Source organism: Salvia miltiorrhiza, chromosome 3 (genome assembly GCF_028751815.1).
Source record: "Salvia miltiorrhiza cultivar Shanhuang (shh) chromosome 3, IMPLAD_Smil_shh, whole genome shotgun sequence".
Lineage (NCBI taxonomy): Eukaryota > Viridiplantae > Streptophyta > Magnoliopsida > Lamiales > Lamiaceae > Salvia > Salvia miltiorrhiza.
In genome coordinates this window covers 7,634,245-7,652,750 of record NC_080389.1, presented here as the reverse complement: position 1 = coordinate 7,652,750, position 18,506 = coordinate 7,634,245, and the positions used below count along the sequence as shown (strand labels likewise).

Below are 18,506 nucleotides of genomic sequence, written 5' to 3'. Positions count from 1 at the left end.
GAATAATGTTCTTTGATGTTACTCTAGTTAAAGCCTAAAAGTTTACCCATTCATTTTTTTTTTTAATCTTTTACTTTGATTTTACAATTATAAAGTATGGCTCATTATATTCAAACTGATAGGGTTCATAGTTACATTTTAAAATCTAATTTTCTATATATTTTATTAAGGAATAACTATAGTTTATAGTCGGAATTTTGAAGTGATCTGTAAAATGACATAAATTTTAAAGATGCAAAAACAAATTTTGAACTTTCATGAAAGTTATAAAAATGCTCTAACCTTTCTGAAAGTCATAAAAACAACAGACCTTTGGATTAAAGCAAAAATAGAAAAAAGCCCTGATCTTCTATGGATGTTGTAAAAATCATATGAACTTACACTTCGAAACTCTCTATTTCGCCTAGAGTTGAACAATGACGTTTTATAAAAAATATCCCAACTTGTAAACCAAGTTGCTGCCTTCAATGAATGGTGGCGACAACCAGCTGCCATCCTAAGTTTGCTGGAAATTGAAGCTGGGTTTAGGGGTGATCGGTGAATGCTTCTTGTTGTATCAGTGATCGGAAAATACATCGAGGCATTCTCCGATGCCCCATCATTTGCAGCCCTCCAAACACTAGGACTGCTCCACCACCTCAAATCTTAGTAAGACCACAAAGAATGAATCACAACGCAAATCGTGGGAGAAGAATCGATGATCCAGATACAAAATATTATAATCAAATCAAATTGATGAAACTGCAATCACGCAATGTCAATCACCCTAATATGCAGCTCGTCTCAACTCAACTCAGATTTATCGAGAGATAATTGCCATAAATCATGGCAACCCCTGCGATAGGAAGTATCTTGCCCATTGATACTGTCTTTTTTTGAGTTGGTATGCTAAGAAGTTGCTCCACCTAAACATTCAACAACAGAAAGTTCCATCAGATGGATATATTTGGAATCACGATGTCAAACCATCAAACACACCGAGTTAGAACAATGGCATATGTTAAACAAAGTGTGATTTATTCTATGTAGAAAGTGACAATCAGGTAGATAATTTTGAAGAACAAAGTAGTCAATGAATGGCATAAAATCATTACGTCAACAGGTTGTTTCCAATTCTTCTAGATTCCTGATACATTAATCAGAGTCTGGACAAAGAGTCATTGTCTTCAGGTTGAGATCAAAAGAAGTTCTTTTCATTTAAAAGTAAGACTGATGAGACATCAGTCGAGGTACAGAGCAAGACTTACAAGGGAGTAAAAAACAAAACAAAAACACATGGAAAACCCACGGACTCCAGCAGTCTGCATGGCTGCGCCTTGAACTTCTTGATCTTCATCTTCAGTCTTCATGTTCCTAAGCTTGTTCCATTCACACTTGTTTTCCGTTGACTTGAGGTCTTTACTGGAACGTCCTCCTTACAACTTCTGGTGATCCTTTTGCTTTACCATCTTCAGCCTTTCGAGAAGATGCAGGAAAAACCTTTGAGAAGGTTTTTCTCTAACTTCCTACTTTCCCCCTTTTTGGCAACATCAAAAAGAGAGTTGATGATGGAAGCTATGATCGGATGGTACCCGACTCCTAGTCTCAGAAGCTCATGAGAGGATTCAAGAAGATGATGAGTCTAGAGATGCAGAAGAGGAAGACGCCAGTGGGGAGGTGAGGTGAGGAGGGACACGGAGAAGTGAAGGAAGGCGAGAGGATGAAGAAGATGGAAGAAAGAAGAAGGCTGCCTTAGAGAGGGAGAAGGCTGCCTTGAATGGAGAAAGAGAGACTTAAGAAGAAGAGAGAGGGGACGGAGATGGAGAAAGAGGGAGAGAAAGGAAGAAGGGTGTGAGAGGGGAAAATCGAATCAGTGATAGCCGAGATGACTAACACTGTCGATTTGCCAGCACGAGGTCTTTGAAGAATAGACCTTGTGCGGCTGAAGATGCTGGCCGACAACGAGAGAAAGCTCGTTGTTGTTGCATGCCAGGGAGGAGTACAAGATATCTGAAATAAAATTGATATACTCCGGAAGCTTTGAAGCTTCTTGGCGCCAGGCATGAGGATGGAAGACACTCGCGTCGCTGGATACAAGTGAGAATAGAGCAAGCTTTGACGTCGGAGAGTCATTGAGATCCAGTGGAAGGGTCCAGTGAAGACCAAGTATCTGAGCGTCATTCTCCTACTCCATGACTTTGCAGTCATTGAATTATTCTTTTGTCGGAATAAAATTTTTCTGCAACTTTGGAAAGATTGAAACTTTTTCTCACAATGAAGGTTGTGGTGAGTTGTTAGTTGACGCAGAAAATAAGTGAAGGCATCAAGTTATAAATACACAAATTTTACCAAGAGGAAGATGAAAGAGTTTTTCGAAAACTGTGCCTAAAATGTTTTTGAAGTAAAAGTTCACGTCCGCCGTCACTGCAGAGGACGGAAGCTTCAAAAGGTGAGAAATATCATTGCATTATGTCATGTCAATGAGATTCACAAGAAATTTGATTATAGAGGCAGAAGGTTGGAAAGATTTTTAGAAAAGAACAGGACAAGCTAAATCAGATATGAATTTTCCCTTTTAAAAAGTACTTGTCCTTCTCGGATATTTCATTTTCTAACAATCAGTTAAAGATTTTGAAACAAACTGATCAGCTAGAGAAAACTTTTGAATACAGATAAAAGACTCATAACTGAAATAACTGATTTTTAAATAGTAAGTTGAAAATACTTACTGATCGACTGATCATTGTAGTCAGTCGATACCACTGATCCTGGTTGACTTATCAGGATGAGTTTCCTTCAGATGAAGACTTGTCTTCATTGCTTTCCACGTCAGCGGTCGTAGATCAACAGTTGGTTGACCACCAGTCAGCATGACTGTTTGAGGAGATCTTTAAACACAGCATCAATCTTCTGGGTTGATGAGGCCGATCATTCCACACAGATCGTTGAACCTTTCTTCTGGAAGAGCTTTGGTCAGTAAGTCTGCTCTCTGAACTGCGGTCGGAATCCATTCAACAGAGATATCCTTCTTTTCGACGTGATCACGAATGAAGTGATGTCGAATGGCAATATGCTTGACTCTGGTGTGATGAACTGGATTCTGTGAGATTGCAGTAGCATTGGAGCTGTCGCAATAGATTGGGACTTCCTTTTCTTCGATCCCATAGTCCTTCAACTGTTGGACTAACCATAGGAGTTGTGAACAGCAGCTTCCTGCAGCAACATATTCAGCTTCAATTGTGGAGGTGGCGACTGAAGTCTGCTTCTTTGGAAAACATGAGATGAGCTTGTTGCCTAGGAATTGACAAGTTCCCGAAGTCGATTTGCGATCAATTTTGCATCCTGCAAAATCTGAGTCTGAATATCCGGTGAGCTTGGAGTCTTCGTCAGCTAGGTACCACAATCCTAAGTTGGGTATGCCTTTGAGATATTGTAAAATTCGTTTTGCAGCATCCATATGAGCTTCCTTTGGATCTGACTGATATCTCGCACAAACCCCGACTGCATATGCGATATCTGGTCTGCTCGCAGTCAAATACAGCAATGATCCAATGATTTATCTGTATTTGGTTGAAGACACAGATTTTCCTTCTGATCCTGGATCAACTTTCCAGTTTGTATTCATTGGGATCTTTACTGATTTCATGTGCTGAATACCGAACTTGGCGATCAGTTCTTTGGCGTACTTTGACTGATTGATCAGTATTCCTTCGCTGGTCTGCTTGACTTGTAATCCAAAAAAGAAATTCATTTATCCCATCATGGACATCTGAAACTTGTTGGTCATGATATCAGCGAACTTTTTGCACATGCGTTCGGATTTGGATCCGAAGATTATGTCGTCGACATAAATCTGAACAAGTAGGAGATCTTCTCCTTCTTTGAGAGTGAACAACGTTCTGTCCACTGATCCTTTCTTGAAACTTTGTTCAACAAGATACTCAGAAAGAGTATAATACCATGCTCTTGGAGCTTGTTTCAAGCCATAGAGCGCTTTCTTTAGCTTGTACACCTTTTCTGGTCCTGCAACCTCAAACCCTGGAGGTTGTTCCATGTAGACTTCATCGGTGAGCACTCCGTTGAGAAATGCACACTTCACATCCATTTGGTGTACATTGAATCCTTTGTGAGCTGCGAAGGCTAGGAAGAGTCTGATTGCTTCCAATCTGGCAACTGGGGCAAACGTCTCATCGTAGTCAATTCCTTCTTCTTGACTGTAACCTTTTGCTACAAGCTTTGCTTTGTTTCTCACAATATTTCCTTCTTCGTCTTTGTTGTTTTTGAAAATCCATTTCAAACCAATCACCTTTGCATCGTCTAGTCGATCCACAAGCTTCCAAACTAAATTCCGATTGAATTCATTGAGTTCTTCTTGCATTGCGATGACCCATATAATTGTTATATTAATTAGACATTGAAAAAAAATGATAATAATAATAATAATAATAATAATAATAATAATAATAATAATAATAATAATAAATCACATAAAAATAAGAGTAATAGCCAATGTGGCTTGTAATTTGAAAAGAAAAACACCTCTGGTTTCAAGAATTGCACCGTAGCCCTAACTTCTTCCCAATATTTCTGAAAATGAAGAACAATTAACTTAAGCTATTGTGATTTAGTAAAAATTGACATAAATATTAAACAAATAAACAACAGTAAATTACCGGACAATGGTGATTGGATTCGACCAAATAAACATTGCAGACGCCTCCGTCTGCAGATGAGTCACAAGTGAGCATCACCACACTCCTCGAGAGCTCCTTCAGCTTTTTTCCCCTTTTTCTCGCATAACTATTGCGGGTATCACTAATTCCGGCTGTCGTTGAGGGAGAGGAGTGACCGATACTTGTTCTGAGCAACCGTTTCGGATATACGGTGGCGGCGGAGAGGTTCCGTTCATCTTTTGCTACTTCCGATTTTGGGTGAAATTTTGGGCGATATTTTAGAATGAGATGTGGGCTTGTGGTTGTCGGCCCATTCTTTTGTTTTAATTTCTCTTTATATCTAACTTTTTTTTGATAAATTAACGGTATTAAATAAAAAAATTTAAAGGTCGCGTTACAAATACTCGAATCCAACATCTTTGGCCTAAAAAATCATAATTCAAAACGTCCTTCACTATTAAAGAGTTGATTTCCTGTGAGATTAGTGTATAAAATGAGACTATGATGCAATGTATAAGTGATACTCTCACCTTATACTCCCTCCGTCCGCCAAAAGTAGACCATTTTTACTATATTGGGCGTCCGCAAAGAGTATACCACTTTCCTTTTATGGAAATGGTCCCACTACCTACTTTAATCTTTTATCCTTACAAACACTCTTTATTTACAATAAAACCCACCCCAAATTCAATCTCAACCACACATCCCATAAAGTGGTAGGACTCTTTCTCCACTACATCAAAATCATCACCAATTTTATTAAATCTCGTGCCCAACCAAAGTAGTCTACTTTTGACGAACGGAGGGAGTATATGATCGTAATCAGGGACGGAGCCAGGAATTAAGTTTGGGGGGGGGGGTGAACTTGTACAGGGGTTTGGGGGCGGTAGCCCACGAGAATTTTTTTTTGGGCATTCCGTATATTTAAGACATTTTTTTTACTAAAATACGAGCATAATCTATATATTATACTAAAGTAGAGTTGCATCCCAAAATTTTCCCGCCAAAAGTGCAGGTGAATTCATGCAAACATATCTAAAAGAATATTTTTTTTTTCTATGCATTCATTGCTTGCATACTGCAGCCATTTATTGTTTCACAATCTCAATGCGTCCTTTGCCCTTCTCAAGAAAGGCATGCAATTTCAAAAGTTCCCTATTCCATCTTCCTCTTCCCGTCTCTCATATACTTATACCTTTTCTCTTATAATCAAATCTTGTCTCTCTCTCTCTCTCTAAAAAAATTACATAACCTTTCCAAAAAAATTGTCCTCCCTCTTCAATTTCCGGCAAGACTCGCCACCGTGACCACTGCTTCCATCGCCGCGACTTCATCCCTCTCATGTCTCTCTCTCTCTTTCTTAATTTCAAGCAGCTTTTCGCAATGTCTGAAAAAATAAAGTTTTCATTGGCTGCTTACATTCTTTGGAGATTTGTTATATATATGAACTTGCTACTGATTTCGGATAATTTTGTGTTGATTCGTTGTTTCATTTCAAGCAAGGAGGGCATTGAAGGCATTGAGAGGTCACACGAGGCTAAGATCATTGATAGAAGGGCAATAAGTGAAATGCCAATCATCGGTAATGAACTGCCCTCACTTTCTATATGATACATGATTCTTTTTTCGGTAGTTTCTTGCTAATCATTTGCCTCACGCGCAAAGCTCTAAAGATTGCTACTAATGCTCTTTAGCTTAGTAGATGTGTAATAGATAATTCTAATTGCCGAGACTTCTGATAAGCAGTTGGTTGCTATCGATGCCAAACTCAATTTTAATGATAATGCTCATTCTGTCATAAAGAAATTTTTACTCTTCGGTATCCAACACAAGAGGAGCCGCGTGAGGCAAGTTGTTCTTGATACACATCGAGTTGCAAGAAGCTACTGAATCTTCAATCTCAATTGATTAATTAATTAATTTTATTGCAATGTTTATCATTTATCAGATTGCCCGATTTAAATTACATTGGGTTTGATAGAGAAATTGGATGTATGGTCAATGGTGCTCTACTTTCCATGGCTACGATTGATATCATTAAGTTGCAAAGTTCTTTCCTAACTACAAGCTGCTGGATAAATTAAGCACCAATTGGCAGGAAACAGTTAATTGCACAAAAATCCATTTTTGTTGGTAAGCTTCTGCCCGCTAGAAACATGAGTCGTATAATTAGAAGGGAACAAGATGTCTAAATACAATCCTGTGGAACAATAAAGCTCACAGTTTTGTGCCTTTTTTTTTACAGGAACAAAAAATTTTAGAGGTTTATTCTGAGGATCAATTGTAATGTATTCTCAAAGGTTTATTGTTTTAATTATATTTTTTTAGTAGTTTTCTTCCTTTAGGTGGTGGAGAAGTTGCTATTTTTGTTCATGATTAATGATGGTACATGGCATATTGGCTGCATAAGATAGATGGGTTTATGATACACAAGACATTCAGAAGTACTGGAGGTATTAATAGATGATATAGCTATTTAAAGAGTTATATATTATGAGATAACAATCAGGCCTGTGAAAGATTATGTACCATCTATCAATTATATAATGGAATACATTTTTGAGGCCCACAGCCACTCTCTGTCCTACGTGGTGCTCTCAAAAGTCTCTATTTCGATTTATCTAATTCTGTATTACTCATTTTACATCTCAATTCTCAAGCTCTGCTAGAAAATCAATTTTGATATTCAATCATCCGTTACAAATTAGAGGCGCAATAGATCTGCAAATACTTCTTCAATTTCTCTCCATCCCTCTGCAAATTTCATGCTCAATCACCGTTACAAAGCTTAGATTAGCAATTGATCTGCAAATATTCTCAAATCCCTCTCTATCCGTCTGCAATCACCGTTCTCAAATCTCATCTTCCGATCATTCTTGAATCTCTCCATCCATCTGCAAATCGTTCTCAAATCCCATCTCCCGCCGTCTACAAATCCCTATCACAACAATTGATATTGATATGCTAGCTAATCTCTATATACCGGGTCTCCCGCCGCTGATACATCTAAATTGGCAGGATTTGGTGCTCCATCTCCCCGCCTGATTCCAGACTTTTTTTTTTTAAGGTACGTGATTGAACAATTTGACGTTTATATGTTTCTATTGTTTCTCATAATTGTCGGACTATTTGCTGCAACATTTTCTCTTTCTGGAATACAAAGATATCGGCGGCGGAAAGACTAGGTTATATACTTGCTTTTCCTCCCCACCCCACCGCGCGACTGTTTTCCAGTATTTCATGTGTTTGATTAGCAGAACATTTTAGCTCATAGGGTCAAAGCAATCACCTAATTTTCAGATATAATTTTTAAAACGTCCTTGCTCTTAGTTTAAAGTTGATCCCAAACATTAGACAGTCTTCTTCATTAAGTTATAAAAGTGCTCAGGCTGAGTTGTTTGCTCCCCTATAAAGATTTCGACATATTTGAAATTAAGTAAGGATAAAAGTCTGTAAAATCTTTGAATTAATTTTCCATAGGCATGCCAGCTCTTCTTTGACGCCCTACCATATAAATGCGCATTTCTCGCTCTCCCATCGCATCTCTCCCACTCCCAAATCTAGAATCCTATGTCATCGCCGCCGGCTCCGTCTCCTCCAGTCGCCGCCGCTGTTGACTGCAGCTCACCAGGGAATGCCCCATTCTTTGCAACATTAAGCTCAAGCAAGTTTTGTTCCAGAACCGCAGGTCAGTGACAAAAATCTTACTTTGATTTCTGAGAATCATTCATCAATTTAATTATCATTTGGGTTCTTGCTTTCTTTCTGAATTTATTGATGTCAGTTTTGCGTTTTATGATGTTAAATTTGGAGATGGAATATTGCATTGTTTAATTAGGCGGAGGGGTGATATTCTTATATTGTGTGAAGTTGCAATTGTATGAAGTTTCGCTTTTTATGATGTTTAATCCTCAAACATTATGTATTGTCCATATAGGCAAGCTGGAAAGAAAATACAAGGTGTCATAAGCTCTGCTTATAATATATAAAGGCAAGCAAAAGGTATATAACCTGCCTGCCTCCATCCTATCTGTATTTGTGTATACACAGGAAAATGCTTCATGTACACATTCTTCTCCATATGATTCTGTGTATTGGCAATTGTTTCCATTTTTCTGGTTGAGACATCTGATAGTTCAATCTGGTTCGTGAAATTGCTCTAGACTTGAATGATGCTCTTAGTGAATTCCCAAGTAGAGAAGCATCTCGATTTCGAACAGAAGCCGGTCTATTTCCTTGATTTTATTGTTTATACACATGATCCAAACATGAATATTTCTCTAATGTGGCACTCATCTTTGCCTAGGTGTGAGTTAGTGTCTTTTATTTCTTTTACCATTGACGGTTAAATCACATATATATCAGATTGAGTTACTTGGCTACATTTTTCATTGGATTTGTTTTGGTGTGCTGATGAAGATAAAACATTTGATTTTTGCCACATTATGTCCCTGACTCCCTGCTGAGATTATGTTAGTTTCTTGTAGGGTAAAGAATGTTAGATGATTTCTGTTACTAGAACATATTTTCATCTGCTTCATCTCAACATATATTTTGTAAATTTATGCTCATATTACGACTGATGGAAATGGTAGGAAGACTGCTACGAAGAGGCGGAACAAGAAATTTTAGAGGAGGAAAAAGAGGTACGAATCAATGTGACTCAACTCCTGTTAGCTTTATAAGAATTGTTTGAAAATGTGGATAGCCAAAGGATCCCATGACATTTGATTCTTATCAACTGTCCGAAATAGAATCATTGAAGAAGATGATTGTATGAAAATCTTTCGTAGTGTTACATTACCTAGCCTTCTTAACATCACAATCTAAATTAAGATTTGTAATTCTTACTTTTAATCTGCATTGTGTTTATGGAGGGGTTTGATAAGATTTTTGATTTTCCATTTCCTGGCCATTGGCCAACTTGCTGTTCCTTAGCTCCACATGCAATAGACAGATCCTGCAAATCTCAGTGTTGTTCATGGAGCTTCCAACTCCGACGTTGTAACCTTAAATTATTCAAAATATATATATCTATATTTTTTTTTCATTTGAACATTAGGAAGAGTTTCTGAGAGATTCTCAAATCATTGATTGCATTTTTTGGTTCTGTAAAAGTATTCTTGATCCTTTCAGAGGAAAATCCCATGTAAAAAGCCTAACACAGTGATTGGAATTGGGGGCCTCTTTTTTGGGTATTGTTTTCCCATTACCTAAACACAATGGAATCCGAATTTCAAAATGTGAAATAGAGGTGAGCACGGTTCGATTTGTCACACAAATAAACCGACCACAATTTTTATTCGGTTTGGTTAACTGCTAGAAAATGAAAAAAAAAAAAAAAAATCACAAGTCTTTATAATATAATTTTACTAATTATATATGCTACTATATAAATAAGTAAATAACATATCAAGTTATTTGTGAAATAATTATAATTATTTATTTATTTTTTATACCAAGTCTCCTATTTTATTGGATGACATGCTAGAGTTTGTATTATTTTATGATTAGTTTTTTTTTTTTTGGACTTGAGGAAAAGGGAGAGCAGTGGGGATTGAACCCTAGACCTCACTGTTCGCAAAACAGGAGTTCGCACTGTTTGGTGTCCTCTTGGGGACATTATTTTATGATTAGTTCTTTTCTAATTTGTATGTTTTGAATCTATGTTATACCATAAGATACGATTTTTTTTAATGTAATGAATTATAGATAAAAAATTACAACATTGAGGTATCGATTCGATCGTTAACAGTCTTTGTTTTGTTTGTATATGTGATAAACAAATCCGAACTTAACCCATAATTTTCTAAATTTAAAATAAAAGGATGATCTTACTCTTCAAATCAAATACTCATATTTAATTGGTGGAATGATTGAGATTAATTCAATTTGAATTGCTTTGTCAATTTAAGTTGATCAAATTTATTTGGTTAAATAAAAAATTATTTTATTTTATTTTTAAAAATAAATAATTGTGATTAAATAAATATTTTTTTCATTTTAATTTGGTCATAAAATAAGATATTTTGCACAATTTTTTTTTATATATATAAAAGTTGAATTACACATTGATTTTTTATGAAAATTTACCAATGAAATACTAAATAAATTGATATGATATAATTTGAATCTCATATCAATTTTTTAAGCCTTAGACGAGATGATTCTCAAAACTTAGTTATGGTCTTTCAAATTTCAAACAAGATGATGTTTATTAGCCAGTTTTATTCTTTCAAATTTCAAACGAAATGATGCTTGAAACTCAGTTATGATATTTTAAGCTTCAAATGAGATGATTTACATAAGCCTGTTATGTTTTTCCAAGCTCCATACAAGATGATGTTTAGAATTAGTTATGATCTTATGAGCTTCAGATTGTATAATCTCACAAGTCATTCATGGTCTTTCAAGCTCCTAATGAAAATAATGTTTACAAGAAAGTTATGATATTTAAAGAATCAAATAGTGATATTCAAATGATTGACGCATAAAAGTCAAATATAGTGTTTCAGGGTCCAGACGAGATAATGCTCAAAACTTTAACGTTCTTCTTTCGAGTTCTTGATGATCCTCTGGTCTTACAGAGTTGAGATGAGATGATGCTTGTATGACATATGAGATCTTAAATTAACTTTTATCTGTCAATATAGAAATATTGTACAAAATTTATATAAAATGGTATTTTTATTATTTTAGCAAAAAATTAACATTTAGTTGACGAACCTATTTATTTCAAAAACATCTATACTTTTATTTAGGTTTGCAAATATTGAAATCTAATTACAATTTTTTTTTAGACTTTGAATTATGAAGTTTAATATAAATTTACCAGTGAAAAACTATTGCGACTATAAAAAAATTTGGAAAACTATTTATTTGAAATACATATTACAAGTTTTTCTTAATCTAGATTTTTTCATGATTAAATTCAATAGAATATCAATGTTGGAAAGATGGATGAGTTAGTATATTCATGGAGATTGAGCCTTTTATGTAGGTTATGAATTGATGAAGTTTTGTTTAAATTCAATGTGGGATAGATGAAAACAAATGTAAAAATGTCATATAGTGTAGAATTGATGGTGAAGCAAATACTAAATTGTGAGAGTGCCACATAGGATAGAGAATAGTTATGTATTCTCATATAAATTGATATGATATAATTTGAATCTCATATCAATTTTTTTAAGCCTTAGACGAGATGATTCTCATAACTTAGTTATGGTCTTACAAATTTCAAACAAGATGATGTTTATTAACCAATTTTATTCTTTCAAACTCCAAACGAAATGATGCTTGAAACTCAGTTATGGTATTTTAAGTTTCAAATGAGATGATGCACATAAGCTTGTTATTTTTTTTCAAGTTCCATACAAGATGATGTTTAGAAGTCAGTTATGATCTTATAAGCTTCAGATTGTATAATCTCACAAGTCAGTCCTGGTCTTTCAAGCTCCTAATGAAAATAATGTTTATAAGTGAATTATGATATTTAAAGCATCAGATAGTGATGTTCAAACGATTGACGCATAAAAGTCAGATGTATTTAAGGGTCCAGACGAGATAATGCTAAAAAATTAGGCGTTCAAAAGTCAAATATTGTCTTTCGAGTTCTTGATGATCCTCTGGTCTTATAGAGTTGAAATGAGATGATGCTTATATGACATATGAGATCTTAAATTAACTTTTATCCGTTAACATAGAAAAATTGTACAAAATTTATATAAAAGGGTATTTTTATTATTTTAGCAAAACAATTAACATTTAATTGACGAATATAGTGAGATTAATATATGAGTGAAAATTTAAAATGCCATATTTCTTAAGTTATATCTGAAAAATGCCATCTTGTATAAACATAAGCATTTTATGCTCTATTCTTTAAATACCATTTGATTTGACGGGTTTGCTTAGTTTTTTGTGAATCTCTTACACATTTGACCGATTTATTGATCGATTTGACATCTATCTGTCATAAAAGTCAACGATTTGACAGAAATCAGTCAAGAATACATATGACCGGTCGGTGGCTAGATCATGTGTCCATTATCTAGCCATCGACCGGTTATATGTAATCTTGATTGATAGTTGTCAAATCGTTGATTTTTATAACTGATAGCTGTCAAATCAGTCAAATGTGTAAGACTTCACAAAAAACCAAGCAAACACATCAACATCAAATGGTAAAATAGGTACTTCACATAATTAGGGCATAAAATACTTAAATTTATAAAGTATGGTATTTTTCATATACTCCCTCCGTCCCACTGTATCTGAGACTCTTTCTATTTAAGGCGTCCCATTGTAAGTGAGACTCTTTCCTTTTTTTGATAAAGATTTTACCCTTTAAACACATTTTCACTTTTTCACCTGCAAAAAAAAATATATTTTTCTTAATTTTCGTGTCAAAAAAAAATGTCTCACATACAGTGGGACGGAGGGAGTACAACATAAAGAATAAGACATTTTTGCCTATTAACATTTAATATATTGTAAACTTTATTACATCAAATTAAATTAATTAAAAATAATTATATTATATAAAAATAATATAAATAATTTAAAGTCCCGTCGAATTTCGACGGGTTATACACTAGTTTCATTGTATATAGTTAAAAGTTAAAACTCATTGTATATAGTTGAAAGTTAAAAAGAGAAAACAGAGGTTCATAACAAAGGTGTGATTTCTGCATCTGCCTTAGAGTCCAAAGTTGTGATTAATGTAACTTTTATTAATTAAATATTTTGAAAATCAAATCAACCTATCATTAACCCACCATCAAAGTATAAATATAAATAAGAAACATCAAATTATATATAAAAAAGAGTTATATTTAAATTTACATATAAAATAATTTATTGTGTGTATATATGTACATATAAATATGTAACTCCGCGCATCGCGCGCGGTGGCACAACTAGTAGTAATAATAACAAACAAAATTTTCATAGATTATATAGTTTTGAATAACACGATTATCCTTAAGTTAAGTATATACGGTTGAATATAACAAGCAAATCAACTTTTGTATAACAAAGTTAAGACATATATCTATATATATTTCGCTTGAGGCGAGCCCCCCCCCCCCCCAGCACCCCCTGGCTCCGTCCCTTAGTTTAAAATCCATTAAATGCATTCTATTTTTTCTTTTCAGCATTTTTTATTTTTGTTTTTTCATTTATTTTTGCTTTTTTAAAAAATATTACATTTCTTTATATTTTTCTTTTCAGCATTTTTATTTTTATTTTTATTATTTTTTTCTACTTTCTTTAAAAGTATTACATTCCTTTATATCATTTGTTACTTTTTTTTACAACAAAATTACTTGACCATAAAACCTAGAAGTACTAGTTCTCATGAGTAAAAATAACAATTTTTCGTGAGAAAGAATTTTTTTACTTTTATTTTTTCATTTATGTCCGCTTTTTAAAAATATTGCATTTCTTTATATCATTGGTTACTTTTTTTTTTACAATAAAATTACTTGACCATAAAACCCAAAAAGTATAAGTTCTCATGAGTAAAAATAATAATTGTCGTGAGAAAGAAATATTACTCACTATATTGAGTTAATACGTTATTTTTGCATTATAAGTAATTTATTTGTAGATTTATATTGACTTATACGTTATTCTCATCTATATAATATATAAAAGAGGAGTTTTTTCCCTTCAACTTTCCCTCCATTTTCTCTCTCTTCTTTTACTAATTTTTTTTCTCACTATTTTTCTCTTTTTTTTTCTTTAATTTTTTTCTAAACATCATCAAATTTAATTCATGAAAAAAAATACTTAATATACTACATCTTAAATTTAAGTTCTTGAAAAAAAATCTTTAATGTGGTATAAAAAATCATCAAAAATGAATAAATCATGAAAAATTGAAATTAAAAATATTTTATTTTTTCTCTCTTCATTGACATTTTACAACTTTTTATTTATATTTGTGTATGAAAATATTGATTTATTTATTATGACGGTTAATACTCTATAATAATAATAATAATAATAATTATTATTATTATTATTATTATTATTATTATTACTATTATTATTATTATTATGTGTAATGTCAATTTTCATTATCAAATAATTTAAATTTATTTAATAATTATAATTATCATTATACTTTATACAAAGTTGAAAATATACGTTTCAAATTCAAGATTTTATTGAGTAATTGATGTGAATTATTTTATTTTATTATTAAAATATATTTTTTATTTATTTATATTTTAATTTTATTCAATATTTTTTTTATTTAAACATGTTATTTAATTTCGATATTTGTCGTGCATCGCACGAATGGACATTCTAGTTTTCACAAAAACACGCATCCCTAACATTTACATTCTAAATTATAGGTCCCTAATGCTCACGAAATTATGGAAAGCAAGTTCCATTGTTCACAACTTTTAGACAGAGGGACTTATTTGCCCCAATTAATTATGAACATAAGGAAGTCTAGTTACACAAAATATAACATTAGATATATTTTTGCTTTTTTTGATATTCAAAGGGTTAGAACTCCTCTCTACTAAGTTTAAAATAGTCTAATTGTGCAGAATAATCATGCCACAGTCATTGCCAAAAAGGCCAAACTCATACAATTTCACTTTAGTCTTACCAAGAATCATCAATTAAGCAAGAAAGCTGAATCCCAAGTTTCAAGTTGGATGAATCAACGGAGAAACTTCATATATCTCACAGAATCCCATTGACAAGTGAACTTCAATGTATTCATATTTCTTTAAGTGTAATCCGATGTGTATCCATTCCTCAACGTTACTCTTAACACTAAAGTGTAGTATAGAATATGTCAACACTGACTTGTTTGTTCCATCTGCCAACTCTGATTTCCGAAGTAACTTGAAGACGACATTAAGTTGTCGTTGTTGCAGCAGCTTTAATTTCATCCTGGCCCAGTTAGGTGATCTCATGGAATGCAGAGGGCTAATTCTTGTTGGAGAGATAAATGCCGTAAACTATGGCAACCCCTGCGATAGAACTAATTATCATGCCCATTAATGATATTGTCCTTTTTTCAATTGGTATGGTAAGAAGTTGCTCCACCTGAAACATTCAACAACATAAAGTTCCATCCGACGGAGATATTTGGAATCATGACATTAAACCATCAAAAAACACCAAGTTAGAACATTAAGTAGAGAATTTTGAAGGACAAAGTAGTCAATGAATGGCATAAAATCTTTACGTCAACAGGTTGTTTCCAGTTCTTCTGGATTCCTGGTATATGGGCCTTTCCCACCACAGCTACCACCAATTTATGTTTGCGGGCAACATCTAGTATCTTGGCCGACATATATCTTTACAACAAATATAGAACATAAACAATCAAACATGCAATTTTACAATGATATGATGCCCAGTATTAAGAATTAGAATGAAATTTGGAGACAGATCAGAACACAAACAGGTCACGCTCATGGACATATATTTCTGCCCAAGCAGGATCGATCTTGGCCTTCTCTTGATTATATCGTTGGACCGCGTGAGCATCATACTTTCCGTTGATTAGCTACATAAAGGAAATACCAACTTTTAACGCTCAAGTAACATCATTAAAACTGATCTCCCCACATATATGATCTGTAAGTTTTATATATATAAGGTAAATAAATACTACCTTCTCCCAGATTTCATTTGGTAAATTAACGGGAATTCCTTCAATTCCAAAGGTGACGAATTGGCAAATAGACGTCTTGGCAATATATCTCTGATTTGTAATCTGTCAGAAACGAAAAAAGTAGGAACTTGAGAACACATGTAGAAGACTTTAAATAGATCCGACAAAAAGAGATTCAAAAACAATAACAAAGAAAATTTTAAATATTATTTGTGATTGATTGATATGGAAAGGGATTTATAGTAGTAAACCACAAGAAGAAATGCAGCTCACATCAATGGGTCGATCGCCAAGTATAACTTTGGCACCATATTTCTTGGCTTCATCATTTGCTGCCTGAAAATCTCCATCATCTTCAACTTCTAATCGACTCCAACGCTAGAAAAAGACAGATGAGTATCATTAAGTTAATTCTGTGGTAAATTAGCATAAATAGAATCATACCTTAGTCGTATACCAATCGAAAAGAATCCAAGAAAGTTTTTGATTTTTCTTCCACTTTTCCACCATTTCTCTCATAGTCGGAACCTGCAAAATAATGTCACCCTTTCAGATTTAATGATTAGCACTAAATTCAATTAATTCTACATAAACTGAAAACAAATACAAATAGAAGCAAACCTTGATTTCTTCACGCCCAAGAAGATAATCACGACTAGAGCACAATTCTAGGAAAACAACCTAAAAGCATATAATTGCTATATTAATTAGAGAGATGATCACATAAAAAAAATACTCAGTAGCCAATGTGGCTTCTAATTTGAACAGAAAAACACCTCTGGTTTCAAGAATCGCACCGCTGCCCTAATTTCTTCCCAGGATTTCTGCAAACGATGAATAATTAACTTGTAATTCATTAAAAATTGACATAAATATTAAACAAATAAACAACAGTAATTTACCGGACAAGCGTGATTGGATCCGATCAAGTAAACATTGCAGATGCCGCCGTCTGCAGATGAGTCGCAAGTCAGCATCACCACACTCCTCGAGAGCTCCGTCAGCTTTTTTCCCCTATTCCTCGCATAAGAATTGCGGGTATCACTGATTCCGGCTGTCGCTGCGGGAGAGAAGTGACTGATATTCGTTCTGAGCACGGCGGCGGCGGCGGCGAGGTGATTGGCCGAATTGAGACGGTTTAATATGTACATCTTTTGGCTACTTCCGATTTTGGGCGAAATTTTGGTCTGAGACGTTGGCGATATTTTAGAACGAGAAGTCCTCGAAATTTTGGAGTGAAGGTTAGTTAGACACTTGTCGCTATTTACACTGATTATATAAGGTTTGTCGATAAAAAAAAAAGGTTTGACTCGTTTAATTCAATTTGTTGCGGCAACGTAGACACGTGTTCCTATTCTTGCATTGATTAGATCAAGGCAAATATTAAAATAATCGTTTTTCTTAATTAAAATTTATTTACGACCACAAAATTAGTACTCCCTCCGTCCACCAAAGATATGCCACAATTTCTTTTTTCATCCGTTCACAAAAAATATGTCACATCCATTTTAGTAGTAGGGTTCACACCATTCCACTCACTTTTTCATCCGTTCACAAAAAATATGCCACATCCATTTTAGTAGTAGGGTTCACATCATTCCACTCACATTTAAAGTGGGACCTTTACTCCACTACCAACTTCACTCACATTTTATTAAAACACGTGCCGAAAGTAAAGTGACATATCTTTGGTGGACGAAGGGAGTATTAAATATAACCACTACTACCATGATACCTTTTTTTATTTTATTTTAAAATTCATCAATCGCTTTAAAAATCTCGTGACTTAATCTGAAAAGTAAAATCAAATAAAAAAAATATTAAAAACCATCACCACTCCCCTACTGTCGCCTCCCCCAACCCAATCCCTCTTTTTTCGCCTGCTCAGACTTCTCGCCCGGGGCGACTTGATTATCCACCGCCGAAATCAAACGTCTACATCATTAATTTTCACAATGTATATGATGCATGGACCTATTCTAAGACGGTGGCGGTGGTTACTAGAATCCGCAACTTCAACAAAGATGAAGAAATTAATGTGTGGAGTGGTGGAAGGGGACAAGGGGTTGAGGAGATCCAGCCGCCGATGGTGGTAAAAAATATGAGGAAGTGACGAATGTGGCGTCAATTGTTGCCGGAATATGCAGTTTCGACAGAAAAAATCAGAAGAAGAAATTGGAGGGGATTGGGGAGTGGGGGTTGGA

At 34.1% G+C, this 18,506-nt stretch overlaps 1 protein-coding gene and 1 long non-coding RNA gene across 4 annotated transcripts; one reads left to right on the top strand and one right to left on the bottom strand.

Moving 5' to 3' along the window:
• Nucleotides 1–262: 262 nt before the first annotated feature.
• On the bottom strand, nt 263–17,519 carry LOC131017311 (uncharacterized). 2 transcript variants are annotated; one of them, XM_057946023.1, is made up of 9 exons: nt 17,205–17,508; nt 17,079–17,126; nt 16,924–16,983; nt 16,747–16,830; nt 16,576–16,680; nt 16,303–16,404; nt 16,091–16,194; nt 15,871–15,982; nt 263–905 (listed from the first exon to the last, which is right to left on the bottom strand). In XM_057946023.1, the coding sequence occupies exons 1-9, from the start codon at nt 17,451–17,453 to the stop codon at nt 789–791; spliced, it is 981 nt and encodes a 326-aa protein (XP_057802006.1). In that variant the 5' UTR covers nt 17,454–17,508; the 3' UTR covers nt 263–788. The 2 variants fall into 2 exon arrangements, with proteins under 2 accessions (XP_057802006.1, XP_057802005.1); XM_057946022.1 differs by lacking the exon at nt 263–905 and adding an exon at nt 15,216–15,728 and having other exon boundaries at nt 17,205–17,519.
• LOC131017312 (uncharacterized) lies at nt 7,251–9,702 on the top strand. Of its 2 annotated transcripts, XR_009099547.1 has the most exons (4): nt 7,258–7,719; nt 8,133–8,340; nt 8,590–8,654; nt 9,248–9,702. It is a non-coding gene; the product is annotated as an uncharacterized LOC131017312 (long non-coding RNA). The 2 variants fall into 2 exon arrangements; XR_009099546.1 differs by having other exon boundaries at nt 7,251–8,340.
• Nucleotides 17,520–18,506: the final 987 nt, after the last annotated feature.